The 20,608-nt window shown below is 49.5% G+C and overlaps 1 protein-coding gene across 1 annotated transcript in view; it reads left to right on the top strand.

Annotated features, from left to right (window-relative positions):
• The first annotated feature begins 7,561 nt into the window (after positions 1-7,561).
• LOC119103136 (sprouty-related, EVH1 domain-containing protein 1-like) overlaps positions 7,562-20,608 on the top strand; it is a 42,287-nt gene continuing 29,240 nt past the window's right edge. Inside the window, exon 1 of the mRNA XM_037226598.1 lies at positions 7,562-7,695. Within this exon, the coding sequence (XP_037082493.1) occupies positions 7,676-7,695 (20 nt within the window). The 5' untranslated portion in view covers positions 7,562-7,675. The remainder of the gene's footprint in view (positions 7,696-20,608) is intronic.

Here is a 20,608-nt window from a genome sequence, read left to right as displayed (position 1 = left end):
AAGAAATAAAAGCCAAATTCGTAAATCAAATTTATCTGTACAAGCCACTTGAAGATATTTAGTTCGAGCTCAATTTGGAGTACAGCCGTTCTGAGGCCAGGCACCTAGCACACTTTGTTTTCTAAAAGTTGCCTCATCCTTTTCAGAGCTAGCATAGGGTTGTGACCGAGGCGTTCACAGACCAACTCCAAGATCTCAAAGAAAGGGGGTTTGCAAGATTTGATCCGGGAAGCGTTCGCCTACAGTGCCCCCCCCCCCCCCCACTGGTCAAACGTCGGATTCACCCCAAACATTTCAAGTTTCTTTAACTTGCGACGTGCGTTCTCGTGGGGCTTAGTACCCTTTTCTCCAATACACCTTATTACCGTAAAATTACATATCAAATAGCCTTACAAGACCACAAGGGGCAGAACCATCCCCATCCCATAAGCACTTAAAATCGAAAGACCGGGATCTCAGACAGCCCCCTGCCGCGCAGCCTCCATGAATATCACGAGGCATGGCAAACAAGGCGGGTAGCGGTGTCAAAGTTGCCCGACGGACCAGAACTGCAGGAAATTTCTCTCAACCTTACGTTCCTTTATCTTTACGGCGATTGGTCCTTCCAGACATCCTCCACGCCATTCGAATCCTTCCGTATGCTGCAAAAAAATGTAACACTACCTACATCTCCTTCATCAGCGTCACACGACCGGACACTGCGCGCCGGCGTGCCAACACGGCTGGCCGCCCCGGCTAGAGCTTTCACGAGGAGACATTTGCGAAGTCGTAAGTACAAACCCCTAGTGTTTGTGAGGTCCAGTCGCTGGAAGGCAACCACTAAGTACGCCGATAGTTGACTCGCGGACAGCCATAAAACCGCTGTGTCATTCTCACGTTTGTTGTCTCGTGGGGACGCCTGTCCAGTCGAGCCCCATCAACTTTCCGTAGAGACACCTCGCTTTCAGAAGCGCCAACTGCACTAAATGTTTCACCTGCTGATGTCTTCTCTAATGTGTCCGGCCACATGCCTTCCGCAGCTCAACATGTCCGCCGCTCGGGCCCTCGGATGCCAACTTAAACACAAACGTCTGAGTGCGTTTGGGCGGGCAGTGTGTTGATGCAATGGCAGCTCCCGTAATGCAAGCGTGCCTGAGCCTTGCCGTGACCACGTGAGGTAACTGGCCATTATGTGGCTGATTACGGTCGTGTTGAATATAATGACGTTAGAGTGGCTGGGTATTGTACACTGCTACCCTGACTGTCTGACTACACTGCTGCTCATTCGAGGTACAGGATCCACACAGCAGGTAAGATCGTTTAAGTTGTTCTGTTGCTATAGACAGGGGCGCAGGCAGGGTGCGGGTGGGGCAAAAGGAAGCACGTGCTCCCCTCAGATTCCGGGGAGCCCTTCGAGACCCTCGGATCGACGGACCAAGGGTCCGATCCGAAGATCCAAATATGAAAAAGACCGTAGGCCCTATTCGTATTCAAAGGTCCCACCAGGGGCCTTTTGCACCGCCTGGGGGCGGGGGAGAAGGCTGGGACAATGCAGACCTCTGCGTCGGCCAAAGACCACCAACGCCGACCAGTCGACTCTGTGTCGGTCTGAATCCAGGGGGCTCATGTATCAAGCGCAAACAAGAAGGACCCCGCGATTTTCATCGTTCGGTAATTCGGGGCCCCTGCAGCAATGATGGGCTCCTGCATCGATCAGGAGCCCACAGTGCCAAACAGGGGATCCTGTACGTCGGTAAGAGGCCACGAGGCGGCCAGGGACGCGGTTGGTGGACAGAGACATTGTCGGGGTTGCGAAACCAGGGGGTCTCTTACGTCGGACTGCGCCCTCTGACAATCAAGTGAGGCATGAGAACGTACGATGAGAACGTAAGACTTCACAATGAGACAACAGAAGGGTGCTGTGTCAGCCAGAGACCCCAGCACCGAAGCGGGCCTCCGTCCCATTTCATTTGGAGCCCGATAAGCCGAATTGGCGGCCCGGTGCCAATTGTTGGATCCAATGCGCCAGTTAGGGACACGTTTATTTAAATGATGGCTCCTGTGTCGATCCAGGTCAACTGCCCCGGTCAGAGAGCCTCCCGCGTCAGAGAGGGGACCGAGAAGTAGTGTATCCCTCTAGGGGCCCCGAATCGAGCAGGGGGTCCGGTCCCGTGTCACCATGGCAGCCATTGGATACATACTTCGGGCTGGGACGAAAAAGCCCTTCTGCCCTTGACCGGAGAAGGCAATGTGCCCACCTGTGTTCTACCCACGGGGCCCTTTGCCCGAGGCAAGGTAAGGAATCTCCTCACTGTTCAGACTCCTAACCGAGTGGATCGACACGAGGTCAGAAACCTGTTTCGATGTGACCAACACATGCTTGGCTCGGGACGTCCTTCCGTCCTCTTTCGTAATCGGCTGGTAAACAATGTTATAGTCGCTTTGAGCATGCGTGTCCGCAGTCGTTAGAAATAAGAACAGCGAGACCCCACGCTACGGTTTCCTTGAAACCGAACGGTGTTGGCAAGTACAGCTTACACTAGGCGGCAGCTGCCGGTCGCGCGAAACCGACCACGTGGCGTGAAATCATGCTCCTGAAAGCCCTTGGAAATCTACTCGTACTGTTCAAATGCAAAAGAGGCAAAAATTTCACCAACACCATTTTGAGATGCATCCTCTGAACGGAACAACATTTCCAAGCGAGACAAACAATGAAGTCAGAGTTCAGAGCAGCCATTACGTAAGAGTTCGCTGAGCAGTAAGTGCTCATCCATTCCCGTTCTCGATCTGAAACCTGTACAAGTGAAATATACGGCACGGATTGCCTTCGACACGGAGGGACTGATTCCATCAGTGGTTCAAAAGTGCTCCTTTCGGATGTGTGGTCGCTTTCGTCCGTTCGTTGGCCACCCCCTCATGTTGCCCATGAGACTGATACCTCGCGGCCTGTGGAAACTGCAACGGCTAACGTCGGTGTTTGTCGTCTAGAGCAGCATTTGGACCCTTTTAATCTGCGCAATCCAATCCAATCCATCGATTCAAATCCATTTTTAGGCCCCATGCGGGGGAGGGGGCAAGAACCTAGTAAGATATTTGGGGAGCCGCGACAAAATTTCACGACACCCCCGGCTGTTACCACTTTGGAAAGTCTCACCCACCATCATACAATGAAAAGGACCCGCGGCTTATTTCATACAGCCATTTCACGCACGGTTCATTATGATGCCAAATGCTGGTAGAATGACATGTTGTAGTAACTAATGGGTCAGTAAGTAGGATACACATTTTCAGTTAAAAAACTATACCAATTAACAGAAAACGAAGCAAATTTGGCTTCCTTGACATCAAATGAGCCAAACAAGCGCTTTTGGGGAGGGAGGAGGAGGGGGATTTTACCGGTAGGAGGCCCTTCATTAGTCCGGTGCCCCCCCCCTCCCTCCCGTTCCCCATCAAGGCTGGAACTGCCGCCCTGGATCAGCGCACGGGTTAACCGCGCTTGGTTTCGTATCGCGTGACCTTTCGGGGCTCCGGAGTTCCCCACCCCGGACTCGCCCAAGGGGGAGAGGTCGCGGCAGGGGGGGGGGGGGACGTTAATGCGACTCCACATTCGACATACCGAAAAGGGAAGGGGAGGAGGCGTGTTTAGGGGTATTTAGGGATGAGATGTAGTCGGCGGTAAACGGGCGTATGCAATGATGGTCTACTACGAGGACATAAGTAGATGGGTAATTTGCGATCAGTGGTAAGCTGTCCTGGAACGCCTTAAGGCAACCGTTGCGGACGAAGGTACGCTTAGAAGAAGTTCGTAAGACAATTGCTCGAAGGAAAAAAGTTCGTTTGCCTTAAACTTGTCAGGACACGGTACGTAGCATATACAGTTCGTACCGTCAAAAGTCCGCAAAGTGGGAAGTTCATGTAGCATGAGGTTCGTGTGGAAAAAATGTTCGTCGGAAAAAAGTTCGTACCGAACATGCTTGCACGCACAAAAGTTCGTATACGAAAAAGTTTGCGCGCAATTGTCCGCGCGCAAATGTTCGTCGCAGATAAAGTTCGCATGCTCGTGTATGGTGTACGCAATACGCAAATGTCCTATGCACATGTTCGTCTGAGAAAAAGTTTGTCTGACAAAGCACGCACGCGAAGCAACCTTAAGTGATCAAATCTCAAGTGATTTCAAATGATCAAATGCAGATATCCTCCTTGTTGCCTCGGGTGACTGATCAGTGTGAGGACCACCACACCAACCTTCCGCCGACGGGGGGAGGGGACAGGGGTATGGAATGGCGGTGGGCAGCAGCAATTGCATAGTTAAGGTAAAATATTGCGGCCAGCTGAGTAATTTCTTACATGCAATTAAACGCCCTCTAGCGACTAGGAAATACTTTCAAATTCATGGGAGCAAAGTAAATTACCGATGATGAGCTATGGGAGCGACCAAAAGTTAAACGCGCCCAACGCACCAGCCTGCCCACTTGTTTTTCTTCATCCCTCACCCTCCCGTCTGTGTTGATGCTCCCGCCCGACTGTCCCCGAGCGTGCCGCTGATGCCGGCTGACGGCCGCGGCGCGGGGGTCGCTGGTAAAAGGCGGCAGGCGGACGAGGTATGCCATTACGGATACATAGGACGCAACGCATGCCATTACTTACATAGATCTACCTCCACAATCCATAATCCATAGTCCAGTGAGAAGTATGCACCCGCTGCATACGATTTGATGCACCCGCTTTGATCACAACCACGCCCGCACCTGGCCCAACATGGCCCGAGGCGTACCCCGAATAGAGTCGAAAATTACAGCCGATTTCTACGCCTGATCATATCCTGCGACGGTTTGATTTCAGCGAAAAGTGAGAGCTGACTGGGTAGCACTTGGCAACCGGGTGTCAGTCTGCCCTGGACCCCCCCCCCCCCCCCTATGGTTTTAGGACAACACATTCGCAAAAGGCCGTACCCAAAAGTTCGCGAGCAAATGCTCATGCGGCATAGAGTCCATGTAAAATGTTCGTAGTGATTAAAGTTTATCCGGACGTTGGTGTGCTTTGACCAAGTAAACAATCGTTCGTAAGGAATTAAAAACACGCAAATATTCGCAACAGATACAGATGGCTTGACAAAAGTACGTACGCAAAAGTTCGCGAACAGGATAAGCGCAGCCGAGGGGGTTCCGGGGTGCTCCCCTTTCCCGAGAATGCCGAACAATGAGCCTGTGACAACGCATAGAGAAACGGGCATCGGGATGGTGTATGATAATTGTATGCAGTGCGTTCCAGGACAGATCAGCAATCAAGGCAGCAAATTATATACCATCCGCTCTCAAATTTCGGCGAAATTTGGTTTCCGGAGACGACCTCATGCATCAATGCGAGTGAACCATTTCTAGCTGTATCCGGCGTATCGTTTAAGAGTGCAAGCCTCTAGCGATAACGGGTCGGGTGCAAACAACGTCCTAATCAAAAGGAGTGCATCGAAGCGGGGCCAGCTGATGCACAGTTTTCACTAATCTCCGATCTACTTTACATAACCAGCTGTACACCGGGTGTCATCCGGTGCCTGCCCGCAGTATTCCAAAAGCGAGCCGACGCTCATCGCGTCCGTCAGTTGGCGTCGGTGGCACGCTCAGGGAGCGCCGGGCCGAGTCGTTGACACGGATGTCGTCGGGATGAGGGATAAAGGGAGAACTCCGCAAACTGGTTGGGTACCCCGCAGTGAACATGCTTTTTAAAATATAACCTCCAATCCCCTCCCCTTGATCCCAGGTCATGTTGCGTAAGATGACCTTTGGAAGGAGGGGGGGGGGGGGGGGCTGGGGTAGGAAACTGGGAAGGAACTGGGATAGTGCGCACTACCCCAGTTAGTTCGTTTATTTGCTGACCGCCTTAAAGCGTTAAAGTTCACCCCACGAAGAGTTAGGCTGTCATGATACTAGACGTGAGTCCTGACCTATGTCATTGTCCACCGCCACCCCCCCCCCCCCTCGGTCAACGGGATGTGGCGGCCCTTAGTAGCGACCGTTCATTCGACATCTGGCACCAGTCATGGAGATCTACATCGCCGCTACAGTACACATCTGCACATGAAATTCTGCGTACGTAAAATTGCCGAGCGAACTTCATCTCTGGCGAACATTCGCGCATAAACTTGTATTTGGCGCTTACATCACGTCAAAATACTAGCATTTGTTACGTGCTTCCGTCACATGATCGGTATCCTTGACTGTCATTTGCAGCCGAAAATTTGCGCCGATGCAAATGCTTACGAGTTGTACATGCTGAATTTTGTGCGTAAGCCATTACTTAGGAACGGTTTCCATAAAAAACTTTAATGCGTACGAACATTTTCGTTACAAACTTTTTCCTGCGGGCAATGAGAGAAACCGAGAGCGTATACTAGATGGCGGCACCCTTCAGAAAGGTGGCAGCACCAGTGCCACAATCGGCTGAAGCTGACTGGGGGGCCTAGTGGCAGCCAGCCGGCATCGACCGAGTGTAATGCAAAGATGTGCAACCTGTGGACAGAAACAGTCAAGCGCTATCAACATCACAGGCAGAGCAGTGTTTTGTCTCAAAGGAAGCTGACAAGTACAAGCCTACCGGTACTCTACCCATCCACGACAATGGGTCACTTTTCAAGAAGTGACTGGGGGGGAGGGAGCAGTAATGTTGTTTTTGAGGATTTACATGCATAAAATTTGCCTAACGATGGGATTGGACGTTGAACTAACTTTAAAATCCGAGTTCGTTGTGGGACGGAAACCTCCATGGTGTACATGCACTCCCTAAAAGTCGATCTTGGGTGTACACTTGCACGATCTTCGGCGTTCACGCGACTTATTTAGCAGAGAAGAAAAAGGAATATATCACCGAAATACTTCAGCTACAACTTTCAACAATATCATCCGTCGACGAAATTCCGAGCAGCACCCCCCCCCCCCCCCCCGTGCGTAAGCCGGGCCTGGGATCGTCGAACGGGCAGTCCCTGGGTGGATCTGGTAGATCTATCGCCACCCCTCCTTCAACCCACTCTGTAACGATGTAATTTTTCGATGCATATTTATTCTCTTGCCAAGGTATGTACAGCCTGCTGCGTTAAGCAACCGTATTTCCCGACGCAAAATGACCCGGCGCTGCGGCCAGAAATTGTCTGCTTCGCGCTCGCGCACCCAAGAAGTGCGGTACCCATAACCGTTCACATCGTTCAATGTTCGAAGTTAGCATAAAAGATTTCACTGCTTTCCACACACTACCTTTGTAAACTGACCAAAATTGCAATGCATGCAGAGGCAACCGCCCCATACTCGCCTTGTAAACAAACACGCAGTACAATGCTTTTGGCAATCGAATGAATGGTGCTAGGGAGCGCCATCTTGATTTTAGTGTTCATCCGCATCAATTTGTTTCATGAATGGACGGCATATTTGAATCTTCATTCGGAATATTTTTGGTAATGATAGAGAATAGACACTCAGAATTAGTACAGCAGGATATCATGCTGCTTGAAAATGATGCATAATGTTTTATTTTTTGAAACACAGTCTCTGCGGTTTCCAAACTATTTGCCGCTTGTCTGACATTGGGTTTAGCCGTTCAGTGGTGCGGCGGCTCGCCAATGTTAGTAGTCGTCCATGAATTTTGTGGTCCAAAATGAAGTGTCAAAATCGAAGTTGGGGATCCCTTAATAAAGGGATTTATGTGAAACATGACAGAGGGATATGAAGAGTAAGTAGTGAAAAGGCTTATACTTGTCGGTGTTCTTGCTTTTTGTGTGTTCTCGTGCGCCATTCATAAGTCGCATGCATTGGTCAATGAAGGCGATTAACCTTGTGTATCGTATTTGAATTTCGTAGGACGTTCATTGGTTTTTATGTGGCACTGCACTATTACTCGCTGCAAAAACCAGTATGCAATTTTTGTAGCATACAATCACAAGCAACTGGTGAGGAAACACAGCATGTTGCTGGACCTACATTGTTTACCTACTACTTTTTAGCTGCATGATGGAAGATTGATGCAGTGCTGACAAAACCAAATATTTTTGGAGTCACAATGCTGTGCACACCAGTTTTTATATTGTGTGGTATCTGCAGGAAGTATATGTACAGTCTTCTTTATCCAACAACCCCATGATATGAAATACAGCCTGTACTGCCATGGGTGCCATTTGTGTAAGTTGATGGAGAAGGGAGAACCTACAGCCTGGTACCACAACCTTCCCACAGGTGTGCTTTTGATAGACCTACCCATTTTATCATGGCCAGCAACCATTCTCACTTCATTTTGTCATAATTTGATAAATGATAAAATATAGGTATGCCTCTGTTCACTGGTATGTGTCCACCTGCTGATAACCACAGGCAGATGTGTCAGGGTTTATGAAACATCATTGCTTATTCTAGGCAGTATGCAGACATCCACTTGCCTATTCTAGATATTAAGAAGGCATCAACTGGGATATTGGCTTTCTTTCTGCACATGCCATTTAGCATATATTAGATTTGGCATGCATTTATTGAAGGATGAATGTTTTTGCTACTAAGGTTTTGTTGATAATAAATACTTGGAAACATTAGCTGCATCAACTACATGTGGTCATGCAGAGCCCATTGGTTCAATGTTTTGAGACAGCCAACTTGTTCCAAAAAGACTAGTACTGGATAACAAATATTTTGATGTCATACTAGTGCAAAGAGTGTGCCACATATTCAGCACATTCTGAGAACCCTCAACATCCTTTGCAACCTCAGGAGAGTTTGTCCCAAGTGAGATAGCCACAGCTGAATCGGTCTGCCCATTGTCCCATGATTATCATTGCAACACCAGTGTAATGGTTAAGCTGTGCATCTGGGAGACCACAGACATGGAGACCCAGCAGTGCCTATGGTAAGAGGCAGTCAGCAGAATATTGCATCAGCAGCCGAGTGCATCATAAAATGCCTTTGGCATCAGTGGGATTTTTGAAAAACCTGAGTCCAAGTTAGCATGTATTGAGAAATTTATGTATCTTTTTTAAGAAAACTCATATAAACATTAAAAAAAACTCATGCCCAAAATATGAAGGAGAGAAGTAGGTATAAGCATGTAGATATGTGGTTATAAAACAATATGTAGTCCAGTTAAGTATGCAGTGCTTTAGAGGAGTTTAGCACTCCACATTTCCTTGAGGATGATGTACTGAAACTGCAGGGCTCCTGACTCACTTTTTACTGTTCTGGCATTGTCACTAGGAGATAGGGGCAGAAGCCGTCAAAGTCCACAAGCCACTTCCAAATACTTATGATGACACACATGTATCATAAACACACTGCCTGGAACATCAAATACTGATGGGATTATCAGTCTGCTCTATTACATGGCTCAACTATTCCTTCTAGTGGTGTATGGAAGGTGGTGTAGATTAGCAGGAACTCTTCAGGTGTGCTAAACACAGTAGGCTGTTTTCTTTTTAGTTTGGGGGGGGGGGGGGGCTGAAGCCTCCTTGGGATGAAATCAGATTGAATCCAGGGATAAACCCATTTATTGGCATTATTAAAGGTATGCTTCATCATTTTCCCTTTCTTCTGCTCTCCGAAACTGTGTGAAACTACCCCCCTGGCTGATAAACCAGATTCTTAAGGCCTTCCCTGCTGATATCAAGCACCCTAGTTTTGTGTATGGAATGGTTCTACACACTAGGATGTTGGTGTTTTTAGGGCTTCATAATGTACATGCAGGTTCACTGCCAACACAGTCACACTACAGACACTGTCCGCTGTCCTGCATCCACCCTGCGTACCCCGCTCCTCTGCCTCTTCCCAACGTGAAATGCCGGGGGAAAAACTGGGAAAGATCACGGTCCGTCCATTCCCAACGAATCTCGTCGGGCTTCGCCCGGTCCGTCCGGTTTTGTCTAGTCTCGTCTGGTCCCGGCTGGTCCCGTCAGGTCCCGTCTGGTCCCGGCTGGTCCCGGCTGCCCCATTTGATTCTGTTCTGTCCCATCCGGCTCCCTTCGACCACACCCGGTGGCGTCTGGTGCTGTCTGGTGGCGTCCTGTCTGATCCCGTCCGATCTGGTCCCATCTGGTCTCGTCCGACTCCATCCGACCGGGTCGCATCTCGTCTGTTCTCGCTCGGTCCCTTCTGGTGTGATCTGGTCCCGCACATGCCTCCCGCTTCCGTCCACTCCCATCCCCCCCCCCCATCCCATCCCATGTATCCCTTTTGACATTCATGCCTTTCATTTATTGCCCTGCTTTTTCAGACTATGCGTTCATCTCTGTCGGCTTTTTTTCCCTTTCGATCCTTGTCATTCCACTCTTTCCGATTCGACTTTTACCCGTGTCGGCTTTTATCCCTTTCGTCTTTTCATCGTTGATAATTTTTCGTTCGACTTTTCGACTTTTTCCAGTTGTATTTTTGTTCGGGAACCATCAGACCCTCTTCCCAGTTCACCTGTGCAGCTTTGTGTCTTCGTTCAAACGTGTTTTGGCTTATGTGGCGTCTTGTTTGAATGGCGTATTTGTGTATTTATTATTATTTGCAAATACGCCCATGGCGTATTGGCCGGCGCTTGGTTGCGCCCGGTTCGACTGGTGACATTTTTGCGAAATGTTTGCGGGTATGGTGCTGGCAACGCTGACACAGCCTGCAGGCCCAGAAATGCTTGCGGTTCCCGCCGTTTGTCTTAGGTGAGGTTTCCGGATCGCTCAGTAGCACGCTCATATGCCAATATGTTGAGAGCGTTAGAGTTGTTCCGTTTCGTTTTTGCTGTAGCTAGCTGGTGCCGCGGTGCCGAAAGCATAATTAAAGCGACATGCTCAGACACGAAAAATAGTTGCTGTGACCACGAATTGCCCCAAAATGCTAGTTTATTTGGGGCTTCCAGCAACAAGGAATGACCACTAGCTGACTTAGAGGAGCTGCTTAAGATGGATTATGTTAGCGGGGTGTATATTGCAGAGGAGACGCTGATTTGGCCTGTCAAATTTGTGCTTTCTTTTCCATCTCCACGACCGATTTATTTAACCGATGCCGCGCTACCGTTGCGCATTTATAGGCGAGTTTCGCACTGTAGACTATAACCATGCTATACAGAATTGCAGTACAATTTCTAATACTATAAATATGCTGTAATTGTTTGGGAGTAGATGCAGCCGCTGGCGCTGAGGTACCCTGTTTATGCCAGGTCAGCCGCTGCGCATTTGGACGCTTGTCCGCCTCGTGCCCCGCATTGCTGCGGTTCGCTCGGGTCTGGTGCCTCGGGCCACACTGTCTGAGAAGTCGACACGAACTTTGTCCCATATTCGGAACAGCTACTTTTCTCTCCTAAGGTCAGTTTTTAGCACGAGGTATCGTCAGTAAATAAATATAAAAAAAACGTGGCGATGGATTTTACCATTATGGCTCGCACGGTGCCATTTGTTGAATTTGTGGGTACACACGGGCACAAAATGGGCACAAAATGGCCGTTGCAGATGGCCCGCTGTAAAACGCCAAAACAGCATTGTACAGCGACTGAGGCTCTGGCTAGGTCTTTTCCACGCAACGCCCGCATGCTCCCTGCCATAATTCAGAATCAGTGAAGCCCCGACCCCCAATATTGAATACGTGATCCCCAGTGTGCTAAAAGGCCTTTCCACCACCATGCTGCTCGTCTGCCCAATGCGAATGGGTTTGGTCCGTAACACACATGAAGTAAAAAAGGCCTAGGTTTGCTCAGCCGTAAGGCCCAGGGTGCCGAAGACAGTCAGACAAAAGGCCTTCAGCCTCACGCGATGAAATGTACAGGACCAAGCAGCTGCGTCTACCAGACAGTGATCCCGGAATTACATTTATGATCGGTTCGTTGGGTAGTTGTTTGGTTCGTTGGTTCGCCGGTTCCTTGGTTCATTCGTTGGTTTGCTGGCTCGTCCGTTCGCCCGTCCGTTCGTTTGTCTATTGACCGGCTGGCTGGCTGGCTGGCTGGCTGGCTGGCTGGCTGGCTGGCTCGTTGGTTGGTTGGTTGGTTGGTTGGTTGGTTGGTTGGTTGGTTGGTTGGTTGGTTGGTTGGTTGGTTGGTTGGTTGGTTGGTTGGTTGGTTGGTTGGTTGGTTGGTTGGTTGGTTGGTTTGTCCGTCCGTCCGTCCGTCCATTTGCGTTCATTCACATTCATGTGCCACATTCCGTTCATTCATTCATTCATTCATTCATTCATTCATTCATTCATTCATTCATTCACTTACTCGCTTGCTCCAGCATTGATGTGGTGGGTGGCCATGCTGTCAGCCAGCCGTGTCCGGGTCGGTGACGAACGGTGCGGTTAGTGACGGTGATGGCCCTCCCTGTGGCCACAGCATGTCCGGGTTCAGGCTATTTCAGTACACTTACAGTGCCGTCGCTGGGAGGGTGTCCTTTGACGTATGTTGAAAATATGTAATAGGTCGGCTGCAGAGCACATATGTGTTGTACCACAAGTGACCTCTTGGGAGGCAATAGTACATTACTTTTTATCGCTATTACGCGCGTGTACCGGGCTTTCACTGTGGACGTGCATTGATGTATTGTTTGGATGCATTTGGCTAAAGCACTATCCACGTTGGTTGTCCTGATACCTTATCTGGATAGGTACTTGCTTTGTGCAAAATGTGCTGGATAGCTCACATGGAAAAATGACTCAAGCGCTTCCTGAATCGGGGTGAGCGAATGATGAACTCAGGGATGTAAAACCCATTTGACTCCCACGCTATGGTATGCATGGTATGCGGTTCGTAGATTTGTCGATTTTTCACCCTTTGTCGATGGATTATCTCCTGTCAGTGGACGTACCGAGCATATTACGCGACTAAGCGAGCGATCCATGTGTTCCGCTGGCGGTCTGGCCGTGTGTCCGTTGGACTGGCGGTGCGCCATGCCCTGTTGAGTCGTCGTGGTCGGTGGTGGCCGCCCAGTCCTCGTGTAATTGCGTCTCTGCGTCCGGCCGGTGCCTGTGGGCCGAGCTGACCCTGTACGTGACGCGGCATCAGCTGACCGTGGCCGCCCAGCGTCCGTGCGCATGCATGCACGCACACGCACACACGCCGCGCGCATCGGGCTGAAGCGCTGCGGCGCGGCGCGTGGCGTCGGGTCGGTACTGTGTCGTTCCCAACTCCGGATGTCCGGATCACCCGCTCCACGCATCCGGACTGGCCCGGGCCAGGCACCCCCCGCTCCGGAAACGAGAGGGCCAGTGCGTGGGCCGCCGCGCCTGGCTGGATGTTTGGTTGCCGCCCGGTCACAGGGTCACAGCGGAGGGCGCTGTAGGGGGACCGGCATGGTTCTGTGAGTAGACGGTTGTTCAGGTGACCGTGCGGGCTTTCACGCGTAGTGTCTGGCGGGTGGCGGCGGAGCACTGCTTTTGGTGGAACGCGGATGGCCGGAGGGCGTCCAGTCTCCAGTTTTGAAGCTTTCGCACTTGTTGGGGCATCATGGTCCAGTCGACCTGGTTGGTTGGTTGGCCATTGTGAGAGGCGATCCTCCGCGCCACTCCGTCCTCACCACCCGCTCCGACCGCGCCCCGACTGTCGCGGCCCCCCAGCTGCGGCGCCTGGCCGCGCCCCTGCGCCGTGTGCCCCGCTTCCGGTGCTGGGCGCGCCACTGCAGCCGGCTGAATGGGCCGGCCCGCCGCGCCTTACTACGTCATTCATCGATCGCGCTGCCGCCTGCCGCCGGAAGTGGGGCGCCGGGTAATAGGTTCCGCCGATAGCGACGCGGCGACGGTGGCGACGAGCGGCCGGTGCGCGCCCGGCAGGCGGCCCTGCCTGTCCTGCCCTGACCTGCCCTGGCCTGACCTGCCGTGACCTGACCTGGCCCGGCTGGCCGGCGCGCCGTCTGGGTGGTGGCTGACCGCGAGCCGTGTGGGCGGGCGGAGTCGGGAGCACTGATGGCCACGCGATGGTAGACTTAATATAGCGGCCTCAAATAGAACGTTGACGGATGGAGATGCCATTTTTTTCAAGGCATCTTTGGCCATTTGTTGGGTTTGGACAACAAGCTTCATAATTGTTCTGGGAAAAACGAGCTGCTGTATCATGTTTCCGTCTGCTGATGTCGATCATTCATAGGCATGCTGCAGTGCGCACGTTTTACTATTTTTGAATTCTGGTCTGCATACTGGTTCAGTGTCGGAAGACTGGACGTTTCCTGGTATAAAGTATACCAGGAGATTTTGTACTCCAGTATTATGACTAGGTAAAATGAGATGCTTTGTACTCCATCATGATGCAGCAAGAACAGCTTTTGGAAAAAAACTCATTTTACCTCTTTGTGTCAGGACAAAATAAAACCAGAAGGTGCAACAGCTTGAGACTTGCTGCTTCCATCAGGAGCCATGTGTTGATATCTTCGAGAGCACAAATCTTGCACCCACCAGACTAAGATGCTCAATAACAAGCAGCCTGCGTTGCCACCTAGATATATGATAAACCATTTATGGAAGTGTAAAAATAAAACGTGTGAATGTTGAATGGAATTGCCTTTGAACAATACCGGGAAATGAGAAACGAGTACCAGAATCGTACCGGTCTGTAGATTAGCAAAGCTCTCACTTCCTATGCCCTACGCAGACCAACTCAAACTTGAACATGACAACGTACCATTGACGACGAACCGCATTAATTGCCAAGGATGCAACAAACATTCATAGAACACCACACGCCCAATCACCTACCGCATACAGCCGCCTACCCACGCGCCACCACTGTGTCATGGCAATGCAATTAAGAGAATCACTCGCAGTTCAGCGTCGGAAACGTCTCAACTATTCAGAGACTTGCGCCCGCCTCCCAGCTCAGGTCGGGGTCTGAACATAGCAAAACTCTCCAATTAGTTTTAATGATTCGCCTCCTCGTGACTGATTTGTCAAGAGCACAAATATTCTGCTCGCGCTCATGCCTTGGACATGTTTGTAAACATTTGGGGGGGAAGCTGTATAGAGATGCGCATCACGATTATAAATAAGGACTTAATTGTACTCATCCAGAACCGCCATGTGGTTGGATTTTTGGCCACTTCCTGGTATCCGGAGTACAAAAATGTTGCGGCAGCTGAGTTTAAACCAAGTCAAATTGGTCACTGATGGGTGTAAAATTAAAGCTGGTAATTCAGGTTTTACAAAAATACCCTTTTGAGTCGAAAAACGCCGCTATAAATAACCAAAAAACTGTTCGGAGACAGCTATCTCACCCCGGCAAAAACACCAGACACCAGAGTAGCATGAACCCATAACTTATTATATATATAGCCCCATAACTTACCATATATATAGCCCGGCAAACTAGGGAGAAGGGTTTATTCGGACAAAAACATCAATTAAGTGCAACGTAGATTATCATATTTCACAATGATGTCGGTTAAAGCGCATCAAAATTCATGTATACTTTGCATTATCCGCCGGAGTCAGCGGAGTGACTGACTCCGATCCCTTTTGGCCGGCCTGCACGGGTCTGTCAGGCATTGTACTTGCGCTGGCTGTGTAAATCGGTTCAGAGTGCTGCCTGTCTCTATTGTTCGGGTGAGGCGTGCAGGGCCTCGTGTGTTGGCCAGGAGTGGGAAGGTGGGGGGCATGAATGTTTAGCTGTTCTTAAAACCAGTTAGCTGGTGGAGCGTGAGTGGCGTCACCGTGGTGGAGCAAGGGTAGCGTGATCGTGGTGAAGCTTGAGTAGGTGGCCGTCTGTGGCATGTTCAGTTGCATTTTTTTGCACCATGTTTGTTTGGCTGTGCGTATCGTACCCACCCTCCATTTTGGATGGTGCGTAGCCACCCTCCATTTTGGAGAGTGTATAAGCCCGATGCGTAATTACCCTCCGTTTTGGAGGGTGTATATACATAGCCTTTCATGAATTGCTAACCAGTGTATATACACATGCGTTTCATAATACAGAGAATGAGACTGTGTTGTTTCAGTGTGCCATGCTTACTACTGATGTTCCCTTTCATTTAAAGTGCTTTTACATTAATTGCTGCGTGTGAAAAGTAGCGCTTTTGTTGAGTGCCACCCATTGTGCTATTTGACTGATTATTTAATGTACCGTTATGATTACCATAATGATTGTACCATCATATCTCTCAAAGATGACCCAAATAAAACTGTAATGACCCGCAGCACGTGGATAATTTTGTACTCCACTACAGAAAATTTGTACTCCGCTGCCAAGAAAACTTTGGAATTTCCAACACTGTGCTGGTTTGAAGTGTTCGGAACACCATGCCCGACTCTTCACTCTACGAGGCATGTATGTCGCGAAAAAGCCCTAGATTGATGCCAACACTATACCGCACATGCATTCTTGGCAATTATATGCACACCGTGTTTTATAAATTGATATTGTATCCGTGCTGATTGGGTTTCTTCGCGTTTTTCATGTGGGAAATGCAGTTTGTACAAAGGCTTGGGCGTACGGACAGGGCGTTGTTGAGTTACCAATATCGACAGTTCACGTACCTTCTTGTTTCATCCTCCCTCTTGCATACGTTAGGCGTGCACTATGCATGTTCTGATTCGCAGGCAATTCGTGAATGCATAGACAGGTCGTGAAAGCCCAAGTATACATAACACAGAAAGGACCTCATAGCTCCCCGCGGTGCCCGCCCTTCCTGCCAGGGTGAGAGGCAGGCGACGCCATATAGCCTCAGCAGCTGAGTGCGTCGTAAAGCCCCAATGACACACACATACACACACACACAAGGACCTCATAGCCCAGCGAAGCGGTATTTTGAAAATTGCCAGCGCCTTAAAAGCAGAGATGCCACAATGCATGAGGTTGATCAGCGGGCGTTGATGAATACCAATAGGAGTTAATATTGCACAAAATGACAATGCAGGATTGAAGTGGGAAGGCCAGTTTTTCACAATGCTGACTAGGGCAAAAAGGTACGTAAGTTGGAAAGCCTGTCTTGCTATTATGAGTTGAAATTGATTTGCTAAATTTAGCTTCTGGATGTGTTTGACAATTTGAAGGTTTTGAATGTGTTTGAACGTGTTTTTTAAGGCAATTTCTTATCGGCATAGATTTACCTGCTTCTGTGTCTGTCGGTGGCTGCTGTCTGCCTGTACCGGAGGAGTCGTTCTCTACACCTCGATAAGAATATCGCCATTGCGTCTGACAACATCAGCAGCTCAGGACAATGTTGTCCGTTGGTAACAGAGCGAAAGCAAGCTCAGGACAAGATGAAACGGACGTCAGGAACAACGGCCAGCAGCAGTACGCTGGTCGAACCCGTGCGATGAATGAATGGCTGAATTAAAATTGAGAACTTCAAGAAACCGCATTTCACATACAATGAACTGATGACTTGTTTCCTTTTGAGATCGCCGACAAAAAGTCACTTAAGGTCACCATAGGCCGCCATGGTGAACCAGACCGTCGGCCTTGAATGGCGCAGAACGTGAATGTGAAGAGTGTCAATATGTCAGCGAAGACTTACTTTGGCATAATTGGCCCCAAACATGCTGTTCGTGATCCATGCTATTCCAGGGTGTCTGTGATCCGTGAGTTGGTTTGCAACTTCGGAAGATATTACCTTTGTAGTGACCTAGCTATGTGACCCGACGCGACCTGAGGTTTTTTTTCCTTAACGGTTCCAAAATGATATCGTAAAGGGCACTGAAATTTGCCATGTTTCAGAAGCTGAGCACTCGGTGTGCTGAAACGCTGAGCGTTTCAGTGGCATCCAAGGCAATCTGATGGCGTTGGGAGATGTTTCGCCTTCACCCCTGCAGTTCTCCGCCGACAAGGAACTGCGTCATAATCTAGCCGACCTCATGCTAGAAACTTGCCACTAGCTAGAAGCGTCCAGCTTTGAAAGCGTCCGACCTCTAAACCACTGTTGGATGAAAACAAAACTGCCGGTCCGTGTGAACGCGGGTGCTTTGTGCTAGATAACCCGGGAAACATTTTTTGTTGTTGTTTGGTATATCCTAACCAAACAAATATGACACCCTGCCTGACCATGAAGGCTTTATGGGGAGACTTGATTGATACCTTTGCTTGATTTGCGGCCCCGCATAAAATGATCGTTATCATTGGATGACCTACAGCAGTCGATGCGCCCCAAAACCACAAATCATCATCATTTTAACTTTGATGATTCGTAGGTAAACGACGAAGGCAAAAAGCCATAAATCAGGTTTCAAGCCCACCCCCGACCAATAAAGAGCAGGTGAAATTTGGGCATTACGGATCATGGGCTTTGTAACTCTATGGCCCGGAGGAATGCTGATGCATGACGGTAAGCCATTGTTCCATAGCATGGTGGGTAAAACAAAAACTCCACCGAAATATGACGGAGTAGGCAAAAATGGCAAACAGCGGACAAAAGGGCAGAAATGCCATATGAGCAGTAACGGTGTTTCGATTGCCCACACGTCTAGCAGAACACCTTCTTCGGGCACAGTTCCCAGCATTATGCTTGCAAAACACATTTCCAAAGGGTTTCCCTTTTCTAGAGCGAGACAAACATTGATATTGCTAAGGCAGTGTCATACTCAAAGGTTCGAAACTACGGAAATGCTCTCGTTTTTGGGCTCGTTTCATTACGGCGCTGTGACGCTTTGCCTAAACTGTTACTCAAGTTCTGGTACCATTACAGCGTACAAGCTTTTCGCTTGGCCAGTGCAATGGCTAAATCAGTGGCAAAATATTGCAGCGAAAGGCTTAGATAAAGAAAGCTTCGATAGAGGAGGTCTTGGCCCCACACCTTCAACCACGGATTAGAGTTTGTATTGGATCTGATCCCCTCGGCAATGGCCCTATGGAAATGTGACGCCGCCACCCTCTGCCATTGCGGCGCGCCGTCAGTAATAACTTAAGGACTTCTTGGACCAAAATTAAAGGTGCAGGAGTGTCGGTATTTCCGTGCTACGTATGTTGGTGTTGAAAGCTGCCTCACGACTCGACTGTATTGAATGGCGTGGCGCATCGCCTGTAAATAATCACTTTCATCGTGAAGTTTCACATATTCGACGCGAATGTCATGACTTTGGCGGATGACGGATGCTGTTCACGCGTGACACTCGCCAAGCACGTGTTCCAGGTGTTTGCGTGCGAATATGCCGAGGGCGAGCGTGCTAATTTTCCTGGTAATCTGACGGTAATTACCTGGTGAATGTTTAAATCACATGAATTAATGCTTTTGAGTTAATGCTTTAAACCGTACGTGAAGATTCACCGTCGTCGGCATAAAATCTTGCAGGACAGTGACGGCATGCGTGAGAAAGTTATAGAGCAGGACGATGGACATTGCTGCCCGGTCATTTACAATGGTTTGCCTCTGCAAAGATCTGCGTCTAGATGTCTCGTTGCTTTCAGGCGTCCAGGCGCCATTGGAAATGATGTCGTGTGCGTCATGGCGCTGCCACATCATCCGAGTGTATAACAAGGGTGCGTCGTGAGTGGGCAGATCCAAACGCACGCGGTAAAGCGGAGACAAAACACGCTCTGGTTATTAGTTTGCTATCATTTCGGCAAGATCTGTTTTGTTGATATATATATATATATATATATATATATATATATATATATATATATATATATATTGTATCTGGCAGTGCTGCTACTGGTGAAACACAACAACCTGGTCGTAATAAAGTACGCATAACCCTCGCCGGGCGATGTCCGGCTCCCCCTTTCCCTCCCTCCCCCTCCCTTCCCCCACCCCCTCTCACCCCACCCGATCTCCACCGGCGTCTCCCGACGGAGACGACGGAAAAAGGGATTAAAGACGTCTTGTTGAAATGTTGCAAGCTTGTGATGGATTAAACGCGTGCGTTTTTCAACACAAGAAAAACATCGGTCGCAGGTCCTGTCAGATTCTGAAGATTCGTCTCGGCCGGAGGCCTGCGGACTGGGCTTTGCAGCAATTGTCTTTGCTGATCATTGGGAGGAAATTGTACTTTTGGGGACAACATGAGCATAGAATGAAGTACAAAGTTACAAAGTGCAGTCTACAAGTACGAAAAACCATGTTGACATCTTGTGTGCGTGTATTTAATAGGTTGTGTGCTTGTAGCTCATTCACAGTTTGAGGCCAAACGAGTCCAGTGACCTGTGGGTTATACCCGTGTGGCCAGAGACGTGCGCTATGTGCTCCGTAAACTTGATTTTTGGGCTTTTTGCTCGCAAGCATTGATGGCCAACACCGAGGCTCACAAACACTCTTCCATGCTCGTGCGATTTTGAGCGGCATGAGTTTGGACATTCAAATTAGGAACAAGCTGGCGGGTGATAAGGGGATACTTGCGTGCACCCCGTGAAACTTTAGCCGCTCGATCGCGTAACTACAATTTGTAAAGTCATGCATACGGTGATCTATAATTCGCGCAATCAGTACATGCGATAAGCACCCAGCACCAGCAGGACAGAACAGCTCGGGGCACACACACACCTTTTTTGGAACACCTCTGCTGTGACAAAAAGACTTTCTCTACCAGCGTTGAAATTCGGATGCTTGGTGGGGAATATACTTTCCAAGCAAGGGTGGGGTAAGGTTGCTGCGTAGTGCCGGCGGCTGACTCCCACGCATGACCGCCGGCGGAGTTCTGGGGATTGGTTTCTTACCGCGACGAGGTGAACAATCTGACGTACGACGTTAGGAAGCCATGTCCAATTTGGTTTTAACGAGTTCTACCTGGATTGGCCAATTTTT

This window comes from Pollicipes pollicipes, unplaced genomic scaffold (assembly GCF_011947565.3).
Source record: "Pollicipes pollicipes isolate AB1234 unplaced genomic scaffold, Ppol_2.1 Scaffold_2555;HRSCAF=2994_pilon_pilon_pilon, whole genome shotgun sequence".
NCBI classification, from domain to species: Eukaryota; Metazoa; Arthropoda; class Thecostraca; order Pollicipedomorpha; family Pollicipedidae; genus Pollicipes; species Pollicipes pollicipes.
This window is presented reverse-complemented; position numbering and strand designations above follow the sequence as displayed.